We start from the raw sequence: 22,476 nt of genomic DNA, 5'->3' as shown, positions 1-22,476 counted from the left end.
TTATCTCTGCACCGGGGCTTATATATGGAAGAATCTTTTTGCATTTTTCACTGGATTTTCGCAGCTTAACGCTCAGCAATGAGCGACTGCCCTCTACTGGGAAAAAAAAAAAAAAAGAAAAAAAAAGAAAAAAATAAGAAAAAAACCCCAAAGATTGTCAAGCAAATGGAAAAGAAAGCCAGAGTGGAATCGTGACCACTTGCATATTGTTACTTTTACTGCACTTGGAAGTGAAAGGTCATGAGTTGCAATAGGACAGGGGTAGCGAGAGTCCACCCATCACCAGACAGTGTGATGTGTTTCCCCATTATTCTCCCCCTAGTTCTTCAGGCTCCCAAAAGGGGAAAAGCAGAGGGGATGCCCGAGCACGAAGCTTTCCGAGCCCAGCGGAGTCTGCAGGCTGCGAGAGTGCAGGATGGAAGAGGCAGAGCGCCTCAGCGTGGGGACACAGCTGCAAAACTAGCTCACGCAATAGCCTTGGCAGGACAAGGCTGTGCAAGTGCTTGAAAAACACTCTGGACCAAATCTATCAGCATTTGCCCTTTCCCCTGCTCTTTGCTTGTGGAATACAGGTGAGGAATCTTGTCTACCTAAAGCTGTGTTTGGAGACCTCTTAGTAGGAAGTTGGCTTAGTAGAAAGCCCSCAGTTTATTAGATAAGCCAGGAACCTATAGTTTTTTGAAACATGCTGACATAGTCAAGCTGGCCATCCAACACTCCTCCTGAAGACCATGTCCTGAAATCTYTCTCAGACACCTGAGGTCATATAATCCATATTGACATTACTACAAAGCACATACCTCAGAGGTACCAAATCTCTACCTTACCTAAGAACTAGAGCAATATTGTATTTGAGTAAGCAGACATGCCCAAGGAAGTGTTAGCTTTCTAGAAAAGGTCTCCGTGACATTTATGTAGCTATTTCCAGTGTGTTACTTGAACAGTGTCAGACTCATTTTTCATCAAGGGGGCATTAGGGTCCTCCTGCACTGTGCAGGTATCATGGTTAGGTTAGTCTATGAGCAYGAGAGTGCTGGAGCTGTTGCCTTGAAGGGCTGTGGCAGATCTTCAGCTTAAATCTGGAGAGTAAAATATATGAGTTTTAACTACGGCACACAGAAATCCTTGTCTGTGCCCTCCAGGGGCCTCCCTCCATCACTAGCCAGCATCATAGTGCCAGAAATACTGACGAAAGTGTGAGAAGGTGCAGAGCAGGAGTCCTTTCCCTAGTACTGCAGAACAGAATTGTCCTGTGCGTGAAGTGCCAATGTATAGTCAGGAGCTCGGCAAATTAAATGGAGCAAATGGACAAAACTGTCTAAGAGGAGGGTGAAGTGTGATGCCACCCAGCACACCGGCAGCTGTAGTACCAGACTGCTTGAAATGGTTGAATTTCCTGACCCTAACTTCTAAGTCCTTTACCTAATTTACTGATCCATATAATACTGATACTTATTTATAAACAGTAAATATAATAACTTTCTGTGATGGCTCAATGAATGATAAACTGGTGCCCCATAACTTTGGAGCTATTCTGGTGTTTCCATGGATGAGTCTGGTTTTAGATCAGCCTTTCAAAAGAAATAAAATGAAGTGGCATTTTATGTAACTTGGTTACRGTAGGAAGCTGTTAACAGTACAAGATTAAAATAAAATCGTTCTTGATATTTAAAAGTGATGAAACGAGGAGAAAAATAAATCCGCCCACAAAGGCTGCAAAATTCCTTACAAGTTCAGTATCTGCCAAAGTCCTACCTGAAAGAAATGGGGCTCCTTCCCTCAGGAGGATCCTCCCACATAGTTCAAGGCACAAAGCCCATGAGCAATGTTTCCTGTCCACATGGACACTCCATCCAGAGGCACGTTCAGCATCCTCATTAGTAAATACCTCTTACTGTGTGTTTGTTTTGATTGCTTTCTAAAATATTACCACTAAATCTTCATATTTAGTGCATTTTTGATAATGAAGCCTAAAGATAGGTAAGCAGAGATGTGGTGCATTTCAGCAGATGTCCATACTTTTTAAAGGTAAATATTTGAAGGTAGGCCATTACTGTGTAATATTTGATGTTTGAACATTAGTGTGTATATTTAGTCAAGTAATTGGCTAACTAAAATATTTTAATGGTTATTGGTCAAGCTGTGATTAGAAGTTCAATTCTAATGACAGATCAAATGCAGCTGGAAGAAAAAAAAATGAATAAAAATAATTTCTGTGTTTTAGATTACCAATTTGTATTATTTTAAAATATCACCCCAGCATATTCTGCTGCCGTTTCAATGTTATGATATTACTGTTACCATAAATAAATGAACTTGCAATAGCTTTCAGATCCCTAGGTCTGGCATTGACATAATCATAAAAGGGCAAAATGAATTCCTCTGATGAGATGAAGTTAAGTCTTGCACATTTATTTCCAACATTTTGGCTACACACGTACCTGTCTCACATACTTAATAAACACAAGACTATTTTCCAGAGTTCCACTAAGTAATTTTTTCCCATAGAGCACTAAAAAAGAAAAAAAATCAACCATTCACTGTTAAAAAACTTTAATGATTTGGAACACTAACATCAAAAATGTTTATTTGAAAATGGTTCTTTCCACTTTAGTCCTTCTTTAAATCTGTTACACTATATTCCACTGACTAGTATTACAAATTACACTGACATGTTTCCTCATACTTGTAAAAGAACTACAGTAAATGTTTCACAAGGTGTTTGGGAAATAAAGCATATATAAGAAATTATTATTTCCTTCTTCTTTTATGATAAAGGAGAAGCTTACTTTTAAAGTAACAAGACCAGACATTATAGAGCTAAATATATTTTGACATATTTAACCTCACAAATAAATAAATATATACAAGGGAGGTTACAGCATGTCAACTACAAAGTAGAAGCTTTACGTTGCAGAACTGAGAGCATTCAAGAGCATCTAACTGACATAGACAGTTTAAGATTACTACATGGTAGTAAAAAAAAAGGAAAAAAATCTTAATTCAGCAAAAATATAGGTAGCTGTACATTGATGGTTAGCTAACAGCCTTGTGTCAGTCAAGAAGTTTTCGTTTTGAACTGCTTTTGCTTTTTATTTATATTTACTGATTTATTATGTTTTATTAATTCCTCATTTTTCAGGAATGATTCTTTTTTCCTTCCCTTTACTTCTGAACACCTTAATCAGGTAGAAATCTCACAGTAAGCTGCTATGTGAACACTATTATCTACAGTAGTTAAGCAAGTGGGATGATAAAATACTAAATTCAGTAAGTGCTGGTACATAATCTCTCCCTTTTTTTCCCCTTATTACAGAGAGCTGACAACATTCACCCCTGTTAATAACTGCATTTGAAGTAAATAAGGCTGATGCTCATTCATACCATCCTTTAAGTTTTTCAGTTATGAGGCTGAGGTTTCATCAAAGGTATTTGTAACAACAGCAGTGTTTCTGGACGGAATATAATCAGAACACACTCCTCTCCTTCAGCAAACAAGGTGTTTGTAGCCAGGGAAAATACTCCATTTGTGCGGTCACAGCATTAAATGATCTCTGCACACAGAAGTGCACGCAAAGAGCAGAGAAAGGCACAAATCCACATCCCGAATCACTGACCATCCATCTGCTTGGCAACTGAAAATAGCCCAGGACAACTTTCTGTCCACCTTTTGAACACAACTAACCAAATATTTGGCTAAAAATACTTTTGGGGAAAAAATGGCCTTTTTGAAAGATGAAAAATTCCACTAGGAGACATTATTTAACTAAAATATTTGAAAATGCCAGTGAAAGTTTATGCCTTCATTGACATGTACAGCTAAAATTTATATAAAGTATGGCATGTGTTGAGACATACTAGAAGACAGATGCACTTTTAGCAGCCTCGTCGTGTGCTTATGTGCCATAAACTTATAGATATCAAAACAAGCAAGAATTTTGTGTTCTTGTCTGCCCTCTGCGCACATAAAAAAAACCATGTAATTATGCACACAGAATAGCAAAGCAAAATTCATTGATGGCTGAACACTGACACTGTGCCTTCAACAGTATTTATCTGTTGTCAATGGGGGGCTAGAGAGAGATGATAATATTGATACTGGAAGTGCCAAGATAGATGCTGTTTTTTCATTATGAGGGAAAGTACTGCAATCCCCAGATTCTTCTCACGTTGCAATGCCATACGAGGGTGGTGGCTACTCATACAACATACRGGACAGACAGAAAGCGACAAATGGGACTGTAAGGACTTACCAAGTGTCCATCTTGTATCTAAGAGAGTCATTTTTAGCACCATTCATTGTTCTTAGATTGCCTGTACTCCACACTATTATTTCTGCTGCAATATTTACCACGCCTATTATTATAAAAATATGTGTGGAGAGAGATTTGGGTGCATATGTATCTATACATAGATGAATGTCTTCTATTTCATATAGTGAACAGGAGCATTAAACACAGGATTGCACATACTGGCACAGGAACTGCATAATTAGTTAGGCAACGAGAGGTGGCACCTTTCATACATACTGATGTTGAAACATGACTTCTTGTAAACTTTGGATTTATCTGTTTCTTCATTCYATACCAATCCAAATGACACCCACCACTGCTTCCATACATACAGATGGGCTTAAAATTCATACAATAGTTATTAGCAACCTGCACATCCTTTCTAGTCATCACACCCATGCACATGAATACAAAACAGCTTGAATTTACAGCACATACAGTTTTGTTAAGCAAGATTTGCTTGATTAGGTCTATCAAGTCACTATATATTTAAAAATAACCCTTTAACACTGGTGTTAAGGTTTTACTCATGAAAAAATAACAGGCAGTCAAGAAGCAAGAATTTTAACAAGTGCAGCAGGAAAAATCCATTTTCTTCCAAAAAAAAAAAAAAAAAAAAAAAGAAGACCATCAGTAAACTGTTCAGAAAGAGCTTGTCTGTACTGCAGGATGTCTGCTGTCTTCTCCAAGAGTCAAGACTCATTGCTGTTTGCACTATATAATTTAGAGTTAGGCTAGTGTTTCTTCAGTCATAAAAATATTTACACAGGTTCTTGATTAGCTGTCCAGGTATTATGTTGGCTGGCACTCACTTCAAAACTGCTCAGTATCATGGTGGAAAACTGTCCTTTTCCAAACTTTAAAAGGGTAAATTGATCCTCAGATGGAAGCTGTTAACAGGATAAAATTATAAACTGGGAAAAATAAGTCACATTAAATGATGGGTGAGCCTCTCGATTATTCTCMACTCTGTGCAGATTTGTTGTCTTGCTTTTGTTCAAAAAAATCAGAAGCCCAGTTAGAACTTTGTGCTGTGACTAAATGTGTCAGACATGATGATATTTTTATAGAAGTTGTCAGAGTGAGCATTACAGTATCCCTTGACCTTGTCAATAACCTGATGGACAGGGACGATTGATGTCTGTTCTCCATTCTCTTGAGTAAATTTTGAAGATGGGTTGTCAACAAAAATATTTTCTAGGAAGAGGAAAAAGCAACAAGAGGTTAAGATTTCTTAAGCAAACTCGTAGTTTAAGAGGTATGTCACCCTCCTGTACAGATATATTTTCAGTTACCATTATTGTAGGACAAAAGTACTGCCATAAAAGCCAGGAAATTGTTTTTGGCTAATCTGTTTTTTTTTTTTTTTCCTTATATTATTTTCAGAATACATTTTTTACCTAAATTCAATATATTCTAATCTAAATGGCTAGAATTTTAGCTCTAGTTCAGGTCACTTGTGTTTATCTCCTCTATTATTTTGCCTAAAATATAACTAATATGACTCCTACTGCACTTTAATATATAGATTTACTGTTCATGCTTTGAATCTTAAACATTGAAAGAATTTCAGTATCATTTAAATAGAAGTGACATCCAAAACTTCTGCTAAATAATGCCTCCATATAACAGCAYAACAAAATGACAGAAAGCAAATTATTTCACTGTGAAAGTTATAACCTAAGCATAGGAATAATCACAGAATGTAGCAAAAGATGACTTACATCTTAAATCTGATATCCATAACTAAAACTGCCCTAAACTTTATACTGTGTCTTTTCCACAACATGGAGAATACAGATTGAGCAGCTATGGGAATGCAATGTGGAAAACTGCTAGTGTTTCAGAATTCATACGCTATAAACCAAGGAACTAAAGAGAAAAAGAAGTAATGCAATTCAATCTTAACATTTTATCTTTTAGTTAGTGAAAAGATATGGACCTTCATCTTCCTCAGGCTGCCTAGGGCACTTCTGATAGGCACAGTGGACATTATCAAAAAGACCATGTGATAAACTCAGTTAGACTTTTATCTCCCTTTTGTAGACATGAACCATATATTTTTCAGAATCTAGGTATAAGAAGCAATCATTTTGCTTCTTCTGCTAGTTAGTAGTTTTGGCTCCTTCCAGCACATATGGAGAAAGGCAGGCATTTCTAGAGTGCATTTGTCAAATCCTCTTTCAGACATCCACACTATGCCAGATAAATCATATCCTACGCTTGTCTGCTTGCCCCCATTAACTATAAAAATCAACTAGGGTATCCTCTTACCTACAGTAAAAGTCTCAAATCATGTGACCTGTGTCCTACCCTTGAAGTTCCTTAGGGCAACTCTTAATGATGTCTCATGAGTGCTGGCACAACAATAAAACTGAGCCTTGCAGCCTTTTTCACATTCCCTCCAGGAAAAAACCCAAACATCTCCCTCTTGGAGTGAGCTGGGAGGTCTGCTGCAAGGCCAGCAGGACTGCTGTTCTCAGACTGGTCAGCAGGTAGAGCTCACGGAGCGAGCAATGGGAAAGTGCRCATCCCTTTTTCTCACAATGGGCTTTCTAATCGCTCCCACTGCAGTGAGTGAAGGTGGAATTAATTCTTGTAACTCGAGCAAGGCTTGAACCATCACAAGCTAGTTCAAAAAGGGGAGGATTCTATGAAGCAATGGCTTTTCTGATGGTTATTTGATAGAATTTGGCAAAATCACCTTCGAAAATTTCTTGGATCATTTAAAGAATTAGCATATTATTTCATACATACAGGAAAGTAATTCCCTTCCTTCCCCCATTGCCCCTTGAAATCATGACATCAAGACATATAGGAGAATTGCATTATAAAATGTTGCATGAAGGAGGAATGGATTGCAGAGTGAGAAATGAAAACAGCTTCACCCATGAAACAAGAAGTCGGCATGTTAAGGCATATCAAGATGATTTTTTTTAAGCACGCAAGAACRTCCATGAATCAGAGGGGGAAACTCCATATCCAAGAGAAAATTGCCGGGTACTCTGTGCCTTTCAAATGAAATGAAATGCTAGCCAATGGTATCGTATTTTGAGCATATGTTTTCCTACATAGTGAAAATCATATTACAAAGATTCTGGTCTTAGTTTTCAGGMCAGACTTTTGAAATGGCTCATTTCTTTTTACACAATATCACTACATTACAATTTATAAAAGTATACACTCACTACATCCAATTTATAAAAGTGTTATATATATTTAACTACTACCAACAATAAGTTTGTGTCAGTCTGACAGGCAGCAGTGCCATAAGTTGACAAAGTGATTTCTTCTGTCCGCAATAAGCATCTCTGCTAAAATCAGTAGTTTTTAGACATACATAGTTAGCCATTCAGATCCAATCTGACTATGATTAGTTATGAAAAACCAATGGTTAGAAGACTAAATTTCATAATAGAAATACAGTCTTTTAAAATTTCTGTAGTAACTGCTTAAATACTCAAAATCTTTCTAAGAATCAATCAGACTGTTTTTTCTTTAATAGGTTGTAGGTATAGGTGTTTCAACTTAAACCTCTTCTCCCTAGACCACTATGGGCACCAAGATTAGGACATGGACAGTTTCCTAAAATGGCATCTTTCATATTTTGCTTCATGCCCCAAGCAGACAGCAGGCAGCCAGAGCTCGAAGCATGCTTATCCTCTGAAGAGCAGACTCGGCACCAATGACTCAAGAGGTAATAGTGAGAAAAAAGCGATGTTCCTGATCAGCGAAATCCTTGGCGTTGATAGGATATCATGCAAATGGCATCCCTCCACCCTGTCCGAACCATGCATTTCACAAAAGTGATTCTCACTTTACCTGTAATGTTCCACCACTGATGAGGAAATGGCCTTAGAAGACATTATCTATACCACAAACACATGAATTCCTTTGTCAGTTCCAAGGAACACATTATAATTGTTTTAACAAGACATGTAGCTGTTACATTATTTGCCTACACTTTAGCTTAGAGATTATGATGAGAAATTTGGCTGGATTAAAAATTAGAATCATGCATCTCAGTTGTTATCTATTATATTAACACCATCAGAAAAATATCTAAAAAAAATCTGAAAATAACTAAATTCACTAAAAATTCATTTAGAGTATCACAGTAAAGTGTGCATTTTCAGACATCAAAGATAATCAGATTCAAAAAATGTACAGAGAACTGTGGCATTGCCTACTTGTCCACTAAAAGAATACATTAAAAGTTATGACTTTGTTACTAACAATAATCCATTTTAGGAAATAATTTATGTATAGGCTTAAGCTCACTATTTTTGTGGAAAGTATACTAACACTTTCCTAACTTTGAAACTAAATAACTATTTTTTGATTAAATATTATTTTCTGGAACTGTCTTGTTTTGCTTCAAATCTATGTTGCAAAAAACTCTTAAATTGCTTTAATTGCCAGACTGATAAAAAGATTTGAGCACAACAAAACATTTAAACACATTTTTCTCTTTACCCACATCATCAAAGATGTAAACATTTGGCTGCCACTAGTATGAAAAGGAATTTTTTGTCCACTGTACCACGTATATTCCACAGAACAAACTGCATGATGCTCTATGATGCTCTCAGATATCATATTTGACATTTTTAAAGGGACAGCAGAGGTATATAATCTATTACATAAATTATATATTAAATGAATTTTGAAATTGCTATTAAACTTATAGTAGCATTGGAAGTGGTGAAAAATTATACACATTATTTGTGGAAGACTGCCAATAGAAATGTCCTTTTAGAAGAGACTTGAAGACTGCTTACTTAGGGCACCTGAAGCCATGTGGCACATCAAAACTGAGATGGCAGCAAGGACAAGCACCAGGGAGAGGCAGAAGCCAGTCCAGAGCAGCCCTGGAGGGGAAACCTGAGAGGAAACTCCCCAGGGAATTTACGACATATGGTTGATTTTCATGGAAAAATGGACTTCATGTACAGTTTTTAGAAACAAAGATTTACACTCTTGAAATTCTGATGTACAGGAGGTTGCTAGTGGAGATCCTGAATATTAATTAGTGGTTATAGCCAAAGAAAATAAGTATATATTTCACAAAAAATTGGGGATTCTAGACAAAAAAATACTGTGTGCCGAAGTGAACCAGGTAATGAGCAGTAAAAAAATCCAGGTAGACATTTCCTAGAATCTAAAGAGACCGAAGCATCAAAAATGAGACTTTGGGGATTTCTTAAAATATTTTAATTTGAAAAAAATACTGGAACTTTCCTTCCAGTAAAATCATATATTTCATATTTTATTTCCATTTTGCTTTAGAAGTTARTCTTGTGATAATATGCTACATGCATATAACAGCATGATACTCATGAAAACATGAGTTAACAAAAATCTACTATCAAAATCTCCAAACCCTACTTTATAAGTTATCTAAATGTTTTTCTGATATATTACCTTAGCCATAAGCAAACAGACTTGCAGAGTATGATAGCTCATGTTTTTATGTACTTTTAAAGTGTTCTTAGAATAAGCACCTTTTTATTTGGTGTGAACAGAATACAGATGATGCTTTTTATTACACCTCTGACATCTAAATAGATAAGCCGTAAATACGACATGCTATTTGTAGCAGGGAACAACAGCCTATACTCAGGGAACACGAGATTAATTGGAAAGTTGCTTCCATTTGTGTCTCTCCCATAAATGTGCAACAGTTAAAGGAAGCAGTTTTACTCAGTGAATAAATGGTGGAGCTGGATTCAGAAGACCTGATTTCTATTCCCAATTGTGCTGCAAGTGCTGCAACCTTGGGCAAGAAATGCCATATCTCTGTGCTTTGATTTCTCTGTGTTTACAGTGGGGTAAAACATTTCTTCTTCTAGCAAAAGAGGCGGAAGCGCCATAGAAAAACTAAAGCATTACTAGAATTCACACATTATTTTGTAGCACAGGAACATACACTGATCAGAATTAGACACTGGATATACTGTATATTAGGTTTAGATGCTTAATAAATAATAACATAATGTACTGAATCTATGTAAATTAGTGAAATATTCTCATGTTAACCTTTGGATCACATTTAGCATCAAAGTAAGTGTTCAGAAATGCACTGTGTCATACTATGACTAACTCACCTGTATGGCTGTTCCTTTTCAAATACGTATTTGTAGTAGATTTTGATTTGGATGTTAAATATGTTGAATTGGAGCCGATGGAACTGGAGGATAAGGATTTCCCAAGATTATCGGAACTCTTCTTTATAATGTTGGTTGCTGTCTTGCTCCAATCTAAATAAAAATGATTGAAAACTTTTAAGTAATTAATTATTGTAATTACTAAATGCCTTTTTTTTTTTTTTTAAATCATGAACATTCTGAGTATCAGATGCGTTTCTTAATGTTGCTTATAACAAATTATTTGTCTGTTTCCTGTCTGAGAGCCTTTGGATTCTCTCTTGAGAGAGAACCAAAAAACTAAGAAACTAAAGTTGATTTGCGTGATTAAAAATCCATCTCAATTTGCTTTGCTGTTTAAGAGAGTAGTTAAAATCGGTGGCCCTATTTCTAACATTTTAACCCAGTTCTCCAGGAAGCAGGAGAGCAGTGAAGATCCATAGCTATATGAGGATGCAAAGTTTTATCATCTGACCAGAGAAATCCAAAAGGTTGCATAGGACCATTTGCAGAGGCCTTACCATTTGAGGACTTGATTTGTTGCTGTAGAGCTCCTATGTATTAGTGGATTTGTACTTGTTTCTATAGGGTTTAGAATTTTGGTGCATATTAATAATAACAATGATATTTACTCACTTGTTTATACTTTAAGAGTTTTGTCAGAACCTTTATCACTGTAGACTCTTACACTGAAACAGTCCCCAAAATTAAGTTAAATAACTAATACCAGTAAAGCTTTGGGAGAAAAATGCCACTGAAAAATTCATCACAGGTGTCACAAGGCCAATATCATGAAGAACAAATGTATCTAATTATTTCTGCAACATAAACTTGCAGAAGTAGGTACACACAGTTTCACACATTAGTCCTACTGTTGCTGTTACTGTTCTAATTTAATGTACTGCAATGAAATTCACAAAATGCAGAGAAAATGCATGGACCACTTAATCCTTAGTTTATATGAAGAAAAGGATTTTATCCTGGATCACTGCAATAGCATATAGGCTACTATTTCTCTGATCTAGTTGTGACTGTGTTGCGGGGTTTTGGTTTAGCCATTTCTTTACTCTATTGTAGCATACTCTAAAGTTCATTTCAGAGAGACAAGGATTTAAGATCACATATGAACTATATAGCACTGTCTTTTGTTCATAATTGTCTGCTAATAGCTTGAGGTTCACATAGAATAAAACCAACTGGCAGTGGCAGCCCAGTTAGCACTAGATGCAACGACAGTGTGGTAACATCACTGAAATAGTTGAATCCTTGAGGTTTTTATTTCTATCGTCCTCACAGGCTGCCCAACAGCAGCACAAAAATCTGGAAATAATTTCATCTGTCTGTGTTTTCCAGTCCAGGAGTTACACCATGTATCACATGGAAACTGAATGTATGTTATAATGTGGATGCCTATCAGAATGATTTCTTTTTCCTAATTCACATTAACTCTTTGAGGTCATGAGTCAAGATTTCTTAGTGTAAAGTAAAGCACAAATATTCCACAGTTTACAATGAGYACCGAAAAACAAAACAAAACAAGAGAATAAAGAATTTTTCACGTAAAAGCAGTTACTTAAAACCTTGAAACAGCCCTTGGAAGGCAAGAGAGAAAGGATGGAGTACTTGGAGCACTGTTACTATCTAAGGTAGAGTAGTGAGCAAGAACTCTGTAAGTAATAATCTTTTTTTGCCAAAATGTTATGTTACAAAGCAAGATGCACGTGTCTAAACAGAGGGACCTAATGCTATCAGAGATGGCCAAAGGTACAGGAGTCTATCAAAGCATCTCATGTGTTTTACCCTATAAAAGCATACAAAGCAACTGTTTGCTTCCTGCAAAGGACAGTCGTAACAGCACTCTCCTTGCACTCTGAGAGCCATAAAAAAGATGGACACCAATTTGGGACTCTGGCTAAGCTTCTGCCAAAAGAATTTCTTATATTTTCAGTTCCCTAATGCTCTCTTGGAATTACATGATGAAGGACAGGATAGTTTGAAAAGGTCCAAGTATAGCCCCCAGAGCATTTCTATCTGCCCTTTAAGAACCGCTTTTATTTCAGCCTAATAGTTCACAAGTTAACACAATGTAATAAGCTTGACTTTGAATGACAGAATTTGAGCCTCTGGTCCTTGATTTAATATTTTTTGTCTATTTTCAGAGAGTCTACAGGGCCTTCCAAAAACATACTCATAGCACCACAAAAGTTACTGGCTGCTTTCAATGGAAAACATAAAGTGAGGACTTGAGWCTTTTTACAATGTGATATCTGAAAAGTCCCTTGGCAATTGTTATTAATAAAGTGAAGTGATAGGCTATTAATACTCTGCTTTTCCATCTCTTTTTGCTCTAAATTACATTAAGAATACAATAGCATGCTGTTCACCTGGACTTTTCCAGACTATTCTAAGACCTAAAGAGCAGAGCCATGAACTGTTTTTACCTGAATTATCTGCCAGTCGGAATCTGCCACAGCAGAGATGTCTCCTCCATTGTTTCTGCACGTTCTCTTTCATAGCACAATGGAAAACAAATATAAATAAACCTGTAACAAAAGCAAATAAATACTGAATGAAGCATATGTATGTAAATAGGTAAACAGATTAATTAAAATGCAATCTGCTAACAAAATGCTATAAAGGAAAACCAAAGGAAATTCATATTCAGGTCTTTTTATTGTCATCTATCTGCCTACCTAATTTAATATGTATTAAAGTTAATTAATGCTAACTCATCCTTTAGCTGCTACACATGCGTCTGAAATATTAGAAGGGAGAGAACAGAGTCCCTTTCGTTGACATTGCTGATTTAGATCCAGCTCACTTTGGATCTTTCAATTATTTTTTGGCTTAGATGAAAATAATTAGAAAATTTTGAAAGCAAAAGGACTGCAAGAGCCAGACTACAAAGCTAAACACTGATACTATTTCATAAAAAGATGATASTTTTAACTCCTCTTGTTCTGCATCTACAGAACTGTGCCATATTTTTTTTTAAATTTGAAGAACTTGTAATGAGCACTAAGAGGGCACACAGAAAAAGAGCACTTGCATTTACGTGCACTGCATGCATGCACTTGAAATGCTTGAAATGAAATTGGTAAGTAAATGTTCAAAAGTACCAATTAGATGTCCAGCTATTTATTTCTGAGGAAAATTACCTGGTTTGTATATGGAATTACAATAAAGATATTTATGAATGCTTAGGTAGATTTCATTTTTGCTTGCAAATATATAACTTTCATTTTTAAGAAAGAAAATGGGCGTCTATCATGTAGTAAACAAGGTTTCAGYTGGGTGTATGATATGATTTCATCATTTTTCAGAGAAGCTTTAAGGCTAAACATAGAAGTTTGAATTATAATATGCCCTTCGCCCTTTCCAGACAGGCACTAGTACTGCAATCTTCCATCTTTATCTGGCTTGGCTGTTCTTGTTTTCCTTACTTTTCCTCACCAGGAGACAGACAAGTGGAGGCTGAACACCTAATGGCAAAATCTATAAGCCAGATCCCTCATGATTACATTTTAAAAGGGAATAGATACTGCATAATGTGAGCAAACATGGYTTAGTGATGTTCTCCAGACTTGTTCCTCTGCTTCGATCACACACAGCTCCATATGCCAATGCTCGCCATGTTTGAGCTGGTGGAACACAAGGGCAGGATTGTGATTTTGATATGGATCTAAATCATTAAACTATTCTCTTTCCTCCAAAGGCCTGAGTTGTAATTTTACGTGAATGCTTGCCATGCAACATGACTGGGATCTCCATATATCACTCAGTCCACTGAGGTCAGAGAAGCAAAAGAGTTAATTTGGTACCTTTGGCTAATAAATATTGGTGTCACGAAACACAATATTTTTAAATTTTTTTAAGAGCTGATAGGAAAAAAAAGGAGAGGCACAGTTTAGGAAAGGTGAACACATCTTAATGCCTCCTATAAGAAACTGCAAATTTTACTTTGAACTACAGCATGTTCTCCTTAATTGTGGTTAATGTGTTTTCACTTAGTAAAATATTTTTGTGTGCTTCRTTATAGGCACAGAGTAGTTCCAGTGTAATCACTAGCAGCTCTTACATACTTAAAGTTATGCAGTTGTTTGTGCTCCACAGTACCATTTAGTACTTTTGCAGTACTACATGCTTACTAAATTGACGCTTAATTGAATTGTGGTGGAAGTTTGGAACATTCTGAACTTTAAGAAAGGAAAGTGCACCTTCCACATGTCTATAGTAATGTGAAAACAAATGTATCACATTAAATACTTTGCCTTTGCCCTGCCTGGGCTTGGTCTCGCATTTTTTTTATACCTATTTCATTATTCATTAAGTTTACAAGGTGCTTTAGCAATACAGCTTTAGTTTTATTTCCCAGCGCCAAATCAGACCCTAGGCCTGGGCCTAGTTTGGCTCTGACTTAAAAGTATTTGGCTTGCCCAGGCATATATATAAAATGAGCAGCCAAAAAAAAAAGATGTTCCCAGATTTTTTACTCTTGAGTGTCAAAGACAGAAAAATAATTTCCTCTGTAGATGAAAAGGCAGAGTATGGTAACACCAGTAGTTACTGCAACATACTTGCTCACTGCTTCATGCCAATGCACAGAAAACTAGTCCGCTGGAGGCTGCTAATATAGCTTAAAACATTAGTGTGGCTTTCAGGAACTTGAGGGATGGAATAGCCATATTTATTGAGGAAATGTTCCAAAGCCCATGGAAATYGCTGGACGACCCTTATTATATTTACCTCTCAAAGCAGAGAGCAGCTTTTCATAGAATTCTGAAGTTCTGCCTTCTATAATTTTGACAGTTCCACTAATTAAGCTCATCCTAATTCCCATGAAAGACTTGCCAGGTCGAACTACTTTCTACGGCGAGGAAACCCTTCCTGASAGGCATCCTAAATTTTTCTTTGACTCCTTATTGCTTGATGTATTTGCACCAGTTATATACAATTTTAAACACACTCTTCCAAGAGTTTCTTCAGCTTTTCCCAGCTCTTTCTGATACAGCAGTAAGCATGATCAAATAAAGAAATGTTGTCTTCCTGTGCTTGGTATGATGTGCTTGTAGGTCTGCTGTACCATCTTTRCTGCCCCAAAATACTGCAAGATCATCAATCATCTTTTTGCATTCAATCTTAAAGGTGTTTTGGTTTCATTTTCTAACTTTGTGGCTTTCCAAATATTCTTTTTCCATTGAATAATGCTATTACCCCATACAGACTGAAACACTGGCACTCAACTGTGTGTGCACTCTGCACATACAAGTTTAAATGATTGCACTGGAAATTCTAGTTAAAGAGTAATTGAATTTGATCCCTGGCATGTTTTTCAGAGTTTTAATCTCTTTTCATGTTTTTCCCATATTTCTAATCTCACTAGGCCCTTCTGGATGTCTAACACTGACACATTACAGCAAATACTTCATTAGGATCTTAGGGGAGTATGAGAAACTATCCTTTGGATAAAAAGCCTTTAGTAAGAACAACAGATCAAAACAATTTTTTGTCATTTTGCCTAGCATTCTACATTGAATCTGAACCAAACCAAAAACTGCAACATTATTCTATTTCCACGAAAGCTCAATAAATCTTTATAGCAGTAAATACATCCAAACTGTAACAGATAGAAATTCATGCGGTGTAACAGTAAGCAATTTTTCCATTAAGGAAAGATATTTTGCTGATTTTTGCAGATCTTTTTTTTAATCTCAGTATTTGTGTGGCATAACACATGCCTGCCCAGTGACATGCATGGGTCTTGCTTTTTGTATTTTTTCCAAGAAAATTTTTATTTTATCTGAGTAAGTGTGTGCCATAGCACACACTCCTCCATTAATGTTCTTGCATTTTACTTTTTGTTTTGTAATTTTAGTTGTTTTTGCTAGTGGATAGGCCAAGTGGAGGTAGTACACACACAAATCAACTTTGAGCTGAAATTCTACTAAATGTCAGCTATATCATTCTGTGTAACTGTGGATTATAATTTACAAAGTTTTTCATAACTGAAGGTCTACTAATTTGAAGATTAAAATACCCCAAATTTCAGGAGAGGAAACAGAAATAGGCAAACTGCAACAATCATTGGATTTTTCTTAATTAATAAAAGTATATTAAATTTTCCTGTGGTATCTTTCCACACTTAAAAAGGGCCAAAATTTATTTTATGAGCTCTTTATGCAATAAGAAAATAGTTATGAGTTTTACAGATTTACTACAGGAATAAGTTAAGAGAAGAAATTTCCTATATTTGTTTTAATCAGTGAAAGGAAATGTTGAAGGTCGTACAGCATCTATATCAACAGAGATCAGTGCAGACTGTTAGATATGAATAGCACTCTTGATAATAAGGGGCCTTTTATTGGAAAAGCCTTGAAAAAATAATTGATTTAACCATGACTTTCAAAACATGTGAGGTAGGTATCATTATTCCAAGTAAGGGGACTCTTTAAATGTCCTAGTATCAAGGGAAGATTCAGTAAACTTGGATTTTTCCCTAGTCAAAGGGGACAATGGACATAATTTCTCGCCAAACAGCAACAGCATAAATTGTTTGTTCATAGAACTGAAATTAAGCTTACCTTGCAATGAATTGAAAATGGAGAAGAGGTAGAGGAAAGGGAGAGTTAAGGGACCCCAGGCAAAAAAGGCAAAGCCCCATGTCATGCCCAAGAGGAAGGTCAGGCTGACAACACTACGGAGATTCCTCAAGATCTCTTCCTTCAGGGTCCGATTAGTTCTTTTCCCATTCCTCCCACAGATCTGCACCATCACCACGATAAACATGGCAATGTTCATCAGAAACACGATGCCAAAGTAACCAGCACAAGTGACATAGAAGACAACTTTATTCTTGATCCAGCAGCTGCAAAAAATACCAAAATATTATCATGTTTAAATATTATGAACAATTCTCTATCAGTTATTTATATGACTAGAAGAAAAATGAATTCATGTCTGAGTCCATTGCTGCAGAGTTGCAGTCTTAAACAAAAGCTTTAATCATTTTATATTTGTAAATAAGGTGGAGCCCCAGAACACCTTTTAGACAATGTGAATGATTTTACCACCTTGTATCTCATTTTACTTCAAAACTAATCAGATGATAGAAAAGTTGACCTCAGATGCAGGCTGCGAGAACTACAAATCCATCAAGAAATGTTTACATTTCATATGAGTAGCTGCATAACTTGCATCAGCATAGGCTATAAGCTGCTGTAGGTGCAAAATGAGCTATAAACACACACCAAAGGTAAATGTGCATTTTCAGCGGCAAGGTCTAAAGCTTCTGCCACTTGAGTAGTTTGAGGAAAACTTGAAGAGCAACAAGGAAGAAACTGAATGGGAGGTCCTTTCAGGTTGCCATACAACAAACAGTCATTTGAGAGACACAGCTTATTCTTCCAGCAGTAAACAGCTTGAATGCTTACCATGATACTTGGATAAAAATACACAATGACATATTTATCATCATGAAACTGCCAGGTGAGGCACAGAAGATGAGATAACAAACATTCATATAAGATATTTAAAGTTTTAGATATTATTATTTTGGACATGTAGATCAGAAAAGAAAAACCTAATGACCTATATTGACAAGAGGTTATTTTATTTACAAAGAAACACAWTTTTTATACTACTTCTTTCTTGCAACCACCTAGAATATATAGTTTTCTTTTAAGATAAAACAAAACTGGCATTTTTATTTTTATTGAGCAAAACTTATAGATTATTCTTTTGTCAGAGGTGTGTTTCTACATGGCATTGGGTAATGAAGATCTAACTTTTTTCATAGCCTTCTTTGCACTTCAAATACTAATACAAATTAGAAAAAATACAAATTTAGAAGACAGTTACATCCACTTTGCTTGCCTTTATCAAAGCAGCCTGATAAATGCTAAAGTTCTTGCAGAATGTAGATGTTAAACTATAAAAGGTTAAAAGAAATACTCACAAATCATCTCCTCCTTGTCCATTAGCACCTCTGCCATATAACTCTTTTCCATAAACATGACTTGCGTTTGTGTTTGTGCTTGCTAAAACAATTGTTATCATGAGAGCAGGCAAACCTGTAAAGAAAGAAAGCTTGCAGYTTGCTTCCAAAACTTCTCAGCCTTCAAAAACACTATGTAAAGCTGAATTATTGATGTTTCCATCAGTATTACTTTAGTACAGAGTATTCTGAGATAGTTCTATATCAGAAAACTACATAAAGAAGAAGTAAATAAATCTTTGTCCTCCAAAGCAGAAATGTGTAAAGATTTCAAAGTACTTTATTAGTGAATTTCTGCTTTATTTTTTCTCAAATGTAAATGTATTCTTTTCTTTYATAGCATTACATGTCCTTCACTTTACATATACACCAAAAATGAACTATATGCATTTTTAATAAACAAAAGAAAGGAACATTTGGGAAAAATAATAAACCATGTTTGCAGAGGTACAACTCACACAGAATAAATGTACATTTCCTGGCATGCCCTATTTACATGTCTTATCCTTGCTATGACAAGAGATTCAAAGGGGAAGAGGTTAATTTGCTTTTCCTAACACTTAGTCCTTGTCCTCAGCTGAGGTAGCCAAAGAGGATGCTAGCTGCCAATGGAAAGACATCCATTATCAGCTGGACTGAGGTCACTGCTCTAGTCATGAGGTTAATGGTTTTGTATTGTGTTAAATTATTTCAAACACAATATGTGTACTCACATGCAGAAGGCACAGATTCCTGATACAGAAAAAAAATAAAGAATAAGACCTTGCTTGAGCCTCACAGTTATTTTTCAGTACTTCATTTTCCATTTCAACACCAGAGTGTAYATTTGGGCAGGCAGGATACTTCTGAGGTTTAAACATTGTGTTGAAACTAAGGGCATGTTGCTTATTTCTGATGCTGCCATGCATTTTGTGCTTTTTGGACAATAAACTTCAGGCTTGTGCCATAGCTTTTTGAAAGTCAATGCCAAGATCCTTATGGCAATTGCAGGAGTTACTACTACTGTTGTAAGAGAATTGTCATAGTTCCCTGTCTTTGATATCACAGTACCATTTCTTCTCTCTCATCCTGGCCTGTTTGGAATGTGGGACAAGTTCATCTGGTCCTTCTGCTCCAGGACATTTGCACAAAATTAGACAASAGAATATGGTCTCAGCTATCTCCAGTATTTATTTTTACAAAAATAAGTTGCTCTTTTATCAATGTGGGGAAGGAAACTTTACCCTGGCTTTGACTCTTCTCTGCATCTGTGGTAGAGATTTCCTATACAGCATTGTTTCAAACACGTGCTATGTGAATATTGTGTCTACTGAACTCACCCCAGCCAATGATGCAAAACTTCAGTATGTATCGTCGTATATAGGTGTTGAATACTTTTACTAGAGCAATGTACATGTGAACAGCTTCTAGTCCCATCCATGTGAAGGTGGCCAGAAGGAAAAAGTGCAGAAGGGAGGCAACAGCTATGCAGAGGCCATCTATATCAAATGATGCAATCCAGCCATCAAGCAAGAAGGTCAGGTTAAGAAAGAGCAGGGCTGTGCTCAAATTCATCAGGATTTTTGATGGATAATCTCTTCGCAGCTTCCTAGTGACAGAAACACAAGTTCAATTGCCTGAAATGCTGACAGAAGCCAAGTACATCAGTTTGCAAAGTAAATAAAAGCACAGTGTCTTCCTCAGGCCAATATGCCATTGTGGCAAAAATAGTGAGGTATACCTCRCTATTTCTGATACTGTTGAAAGTTTCTGCCATATGGGCTTTGCGTTGTTAACAAGCTATCTAATTGCTGCAATATTTTAGCTACTGATTTGTTATTAAAGGCCTTTCCAATTAAATATAAAACAATGCTATTTTTATTTTAAATAAAAATTGCAGAAAAATAAAACACTTTCAAAACATACTGCTGACTAGAAGCTCATCTCCGGTTATTTTATCTCTTTTTGCTTATTTTACTGAAGATATCATCCAGTGCATGTTTTTATTTTCTTGTTTATTTTTATTTATATTTTTTTCAATTGAGAGGGTTTGAAATGTATGCACTAACGGGCAACCTAACACTTTCGGTTAACTCTGCATTATATCATAGGTAATGCAATATGAATGTAATAATTAGATATATTTAGAACTATTTTTGAACACATCAGAGTAAATTCCATTTTTCCCCCCAGCAAAATCTCTTTCTTTAGTACCTACACTGTCCTGTCCTGTCCTGTCCTGTCCTGTGCTGTTATAGCCAGAATGGTTCCTTTGTGGCCAGCTGTTCATATGACTTCATTTTCTTTTTACTGTTCACAGAATCATATCACTTTGTAACTTTTGCATTCCCTAGATTCACCCTAACATTTCAGTATAATTGATTTTTTTAATTGTTGTAACACTTCAATTTAGCTTCATTTTATTTCTGCTCTCCATTTCCTTCTGAAGGGTTCTTTCATACAGCTTTTTCATTTTTTTTTTTTTACATATATTAAGGATTTATAATGCTTTATCAGGCTACCTTTTTTCCCCTTTTTATTTTTTTTTAAACAAAAAGTCTGAAAAGTCTGGTTATGGATTTTAAAATACATTCTAGAGGAGAGAGTACTCCTAGAAGGAGAACTTAATGGAGCTGCACAACACATAAAAACAGGGAGAGGGAGTCTGAACTTGCACTACGTTGAAAAAAAATCAACTTTTAGCATAAGTACAAGAGTTTCTATTTATTGTTGTTTACAAACAGATCTGTCTGCCTAGATGAAAACACACCAAGCATGTGGCTCATTTATTTTATTCATCTTATAAAGGTATTCCTTTCGTGATGTTTTGAATTAATGCTTACTCAAATGCTATGTATGTCAGAAGAGTTGCAGCTGAAAATATGGCAGATATCCCACAGCCTATGTAACTGATAAAGGTGAGGACCTTGGTGTTCTGGGAGTCTATTTGTGCAGCTGTTCCCTGAAGATCCTAAGTGAGAGAGAAGGAAGAGGTATAAGTGAGACAAAACTCCTTTTTAATGAGCACAACACAGTTTCTTGGTAATCGGTCAAGGAAAACTGAAAAACACTTCAGCAGTACTGCTATAACCCTGATGTTAAAGTTCATGTTTACTGGGTATATTTAGTTTATAGTCGCTACACCTCTCACTTCCTTCCCATGGCTCTTGAAAACATCGTGCTATTATAACTGCTGGCATCAGCAGAAAGACAGTCTGACACTGATCATTATAATTCATTATGAGGAATTCAAGTGGCCCTTTATGGAAAAAAAATTCCTTTTCAGATTTTTAGTTCGGTTCCTTATGGACACCCTTCTTCAAGAATAACTTATTTGTATGGAAAACATTTTAAAAAAAGTGGAAATGAAGTAGGAACACTGAGGATTTTTTTTTTCCGTTCTTCAGGCCAACTGTAATTGCCACATACATCTGAGAATAAATGCCAGTGTTATTTCCTTTTTTTAAGGACAAAACAAAAGAGTTTTTGGAACTATGTCACTTTGGAATAAATGTAAACAAATACCAATATTTAATGGTGCCTCTCCTGTGGTCACAGTTACCTTAGCAGAACTATTTCGCAAAAAGATACCTACAAAGGGTTTCAAGTTGAAGGAAAATTAAAGAGCTGTTTGCATTTTTGTACACCCTGTTCATCTACCAGACTCATAAGAGATTTTATGTACACCAACTGAATGTTATTTGAAAGTCAACTAATCAAAGTAAGAAAAGATTATTAAAATGGAAATACAATTAGAAAATTAAAACTATGTTAAAATCTACTGGAATACTGCCCAAATTGAGAACACTTCTGCCTTATTTACTGATGCAACAAAAGCATTCAGGGGAAGAGAAGGGACTCATTGAATATACTGTGAAGAAAGCTCTTTTCTTTTTTTCTTGTTGAGGATGAAAAGTGAAAGAAGAAGACAATTCAGATTGCTTTACTAATAAGGTTTTGTAACACCAAAGCTTAAAATGTTGGAGCATGTGGCTTGTTTGTGCACTAAGTTCTATGCTAGGAACAGATTTTATTCTTTCTTTTATCTTCAGGATTTAAAGTATCT

General features: G+C 35.9%; 1 protein-coding gene across 1 annotated transcript in view; it reads right to left on the bottom strand.

Annotated features, from left to right (window-relative positions):
- Positions 1 to 4,906: 4,906 nt before the first annotated feature.
- The window catches only part of ADGRG6 (adhesion G protein-coupled receptor G6), a 109,328-nt gene continuing 91,758 nt past the window's right edge, over positions 4,907 to 22,476 (bottom strand). The window contains exons 19-25 of the mRNA XM_026039197.1: positions 21,254 to 21,381; positions 19,751 to 20,019; positions 18,393 to 18,507; positions 17,020 to 17,303; positions 12,880 to 12,981; positions 10,400 to 10,552; positions 4,907 to 5,489 (exon numbers count right to left, since the gene is read on the bottom strand). Coding sequence (XP_025894982.1) covers positions 5,311 to 5,489; positions 10,400 to 10,552; positions 12,880 to 12,981; positions 17,020 to 17,303; positions 18,393 to 18,507; positions 19,751 to 20,019; positions 21,254 to 21,381 — 1,230 coding nt within the window. The 3' untranslated portion in view covers positions 4,907 to 5,310. The remainder of the gene's footprint in view (positions 5,490 to 10,399; positions 10,553 to 12,879; positions 12,982 to 17,019; positions 17,304 to 18,392; positions 18,508 to 19,750; positions 20,020 to 21,253; positions 21,382 to 22,476) is intronic.

This window comes from Nothoprocta perdicaria, unplaced genomic scaffold, assembly GCF_003342845.1.
Source record: "Nothoprocta perdicaria isolate Ctin4 unplaced genomic scaffold, notPer1 scaffold_221, whole genome shotgun sequence".
NCBI lineage: Eukaryota > Metazoa > Chordata > Aves > Tinamiformes > Tinamidae > Nothoprocta > Nothoprocta perdicaria.
The sequence above is the reverse complement of the archived record's forward strand: the minus strand, read 5'-3'. Positions and strand labels throughout refer to the sequence as shown.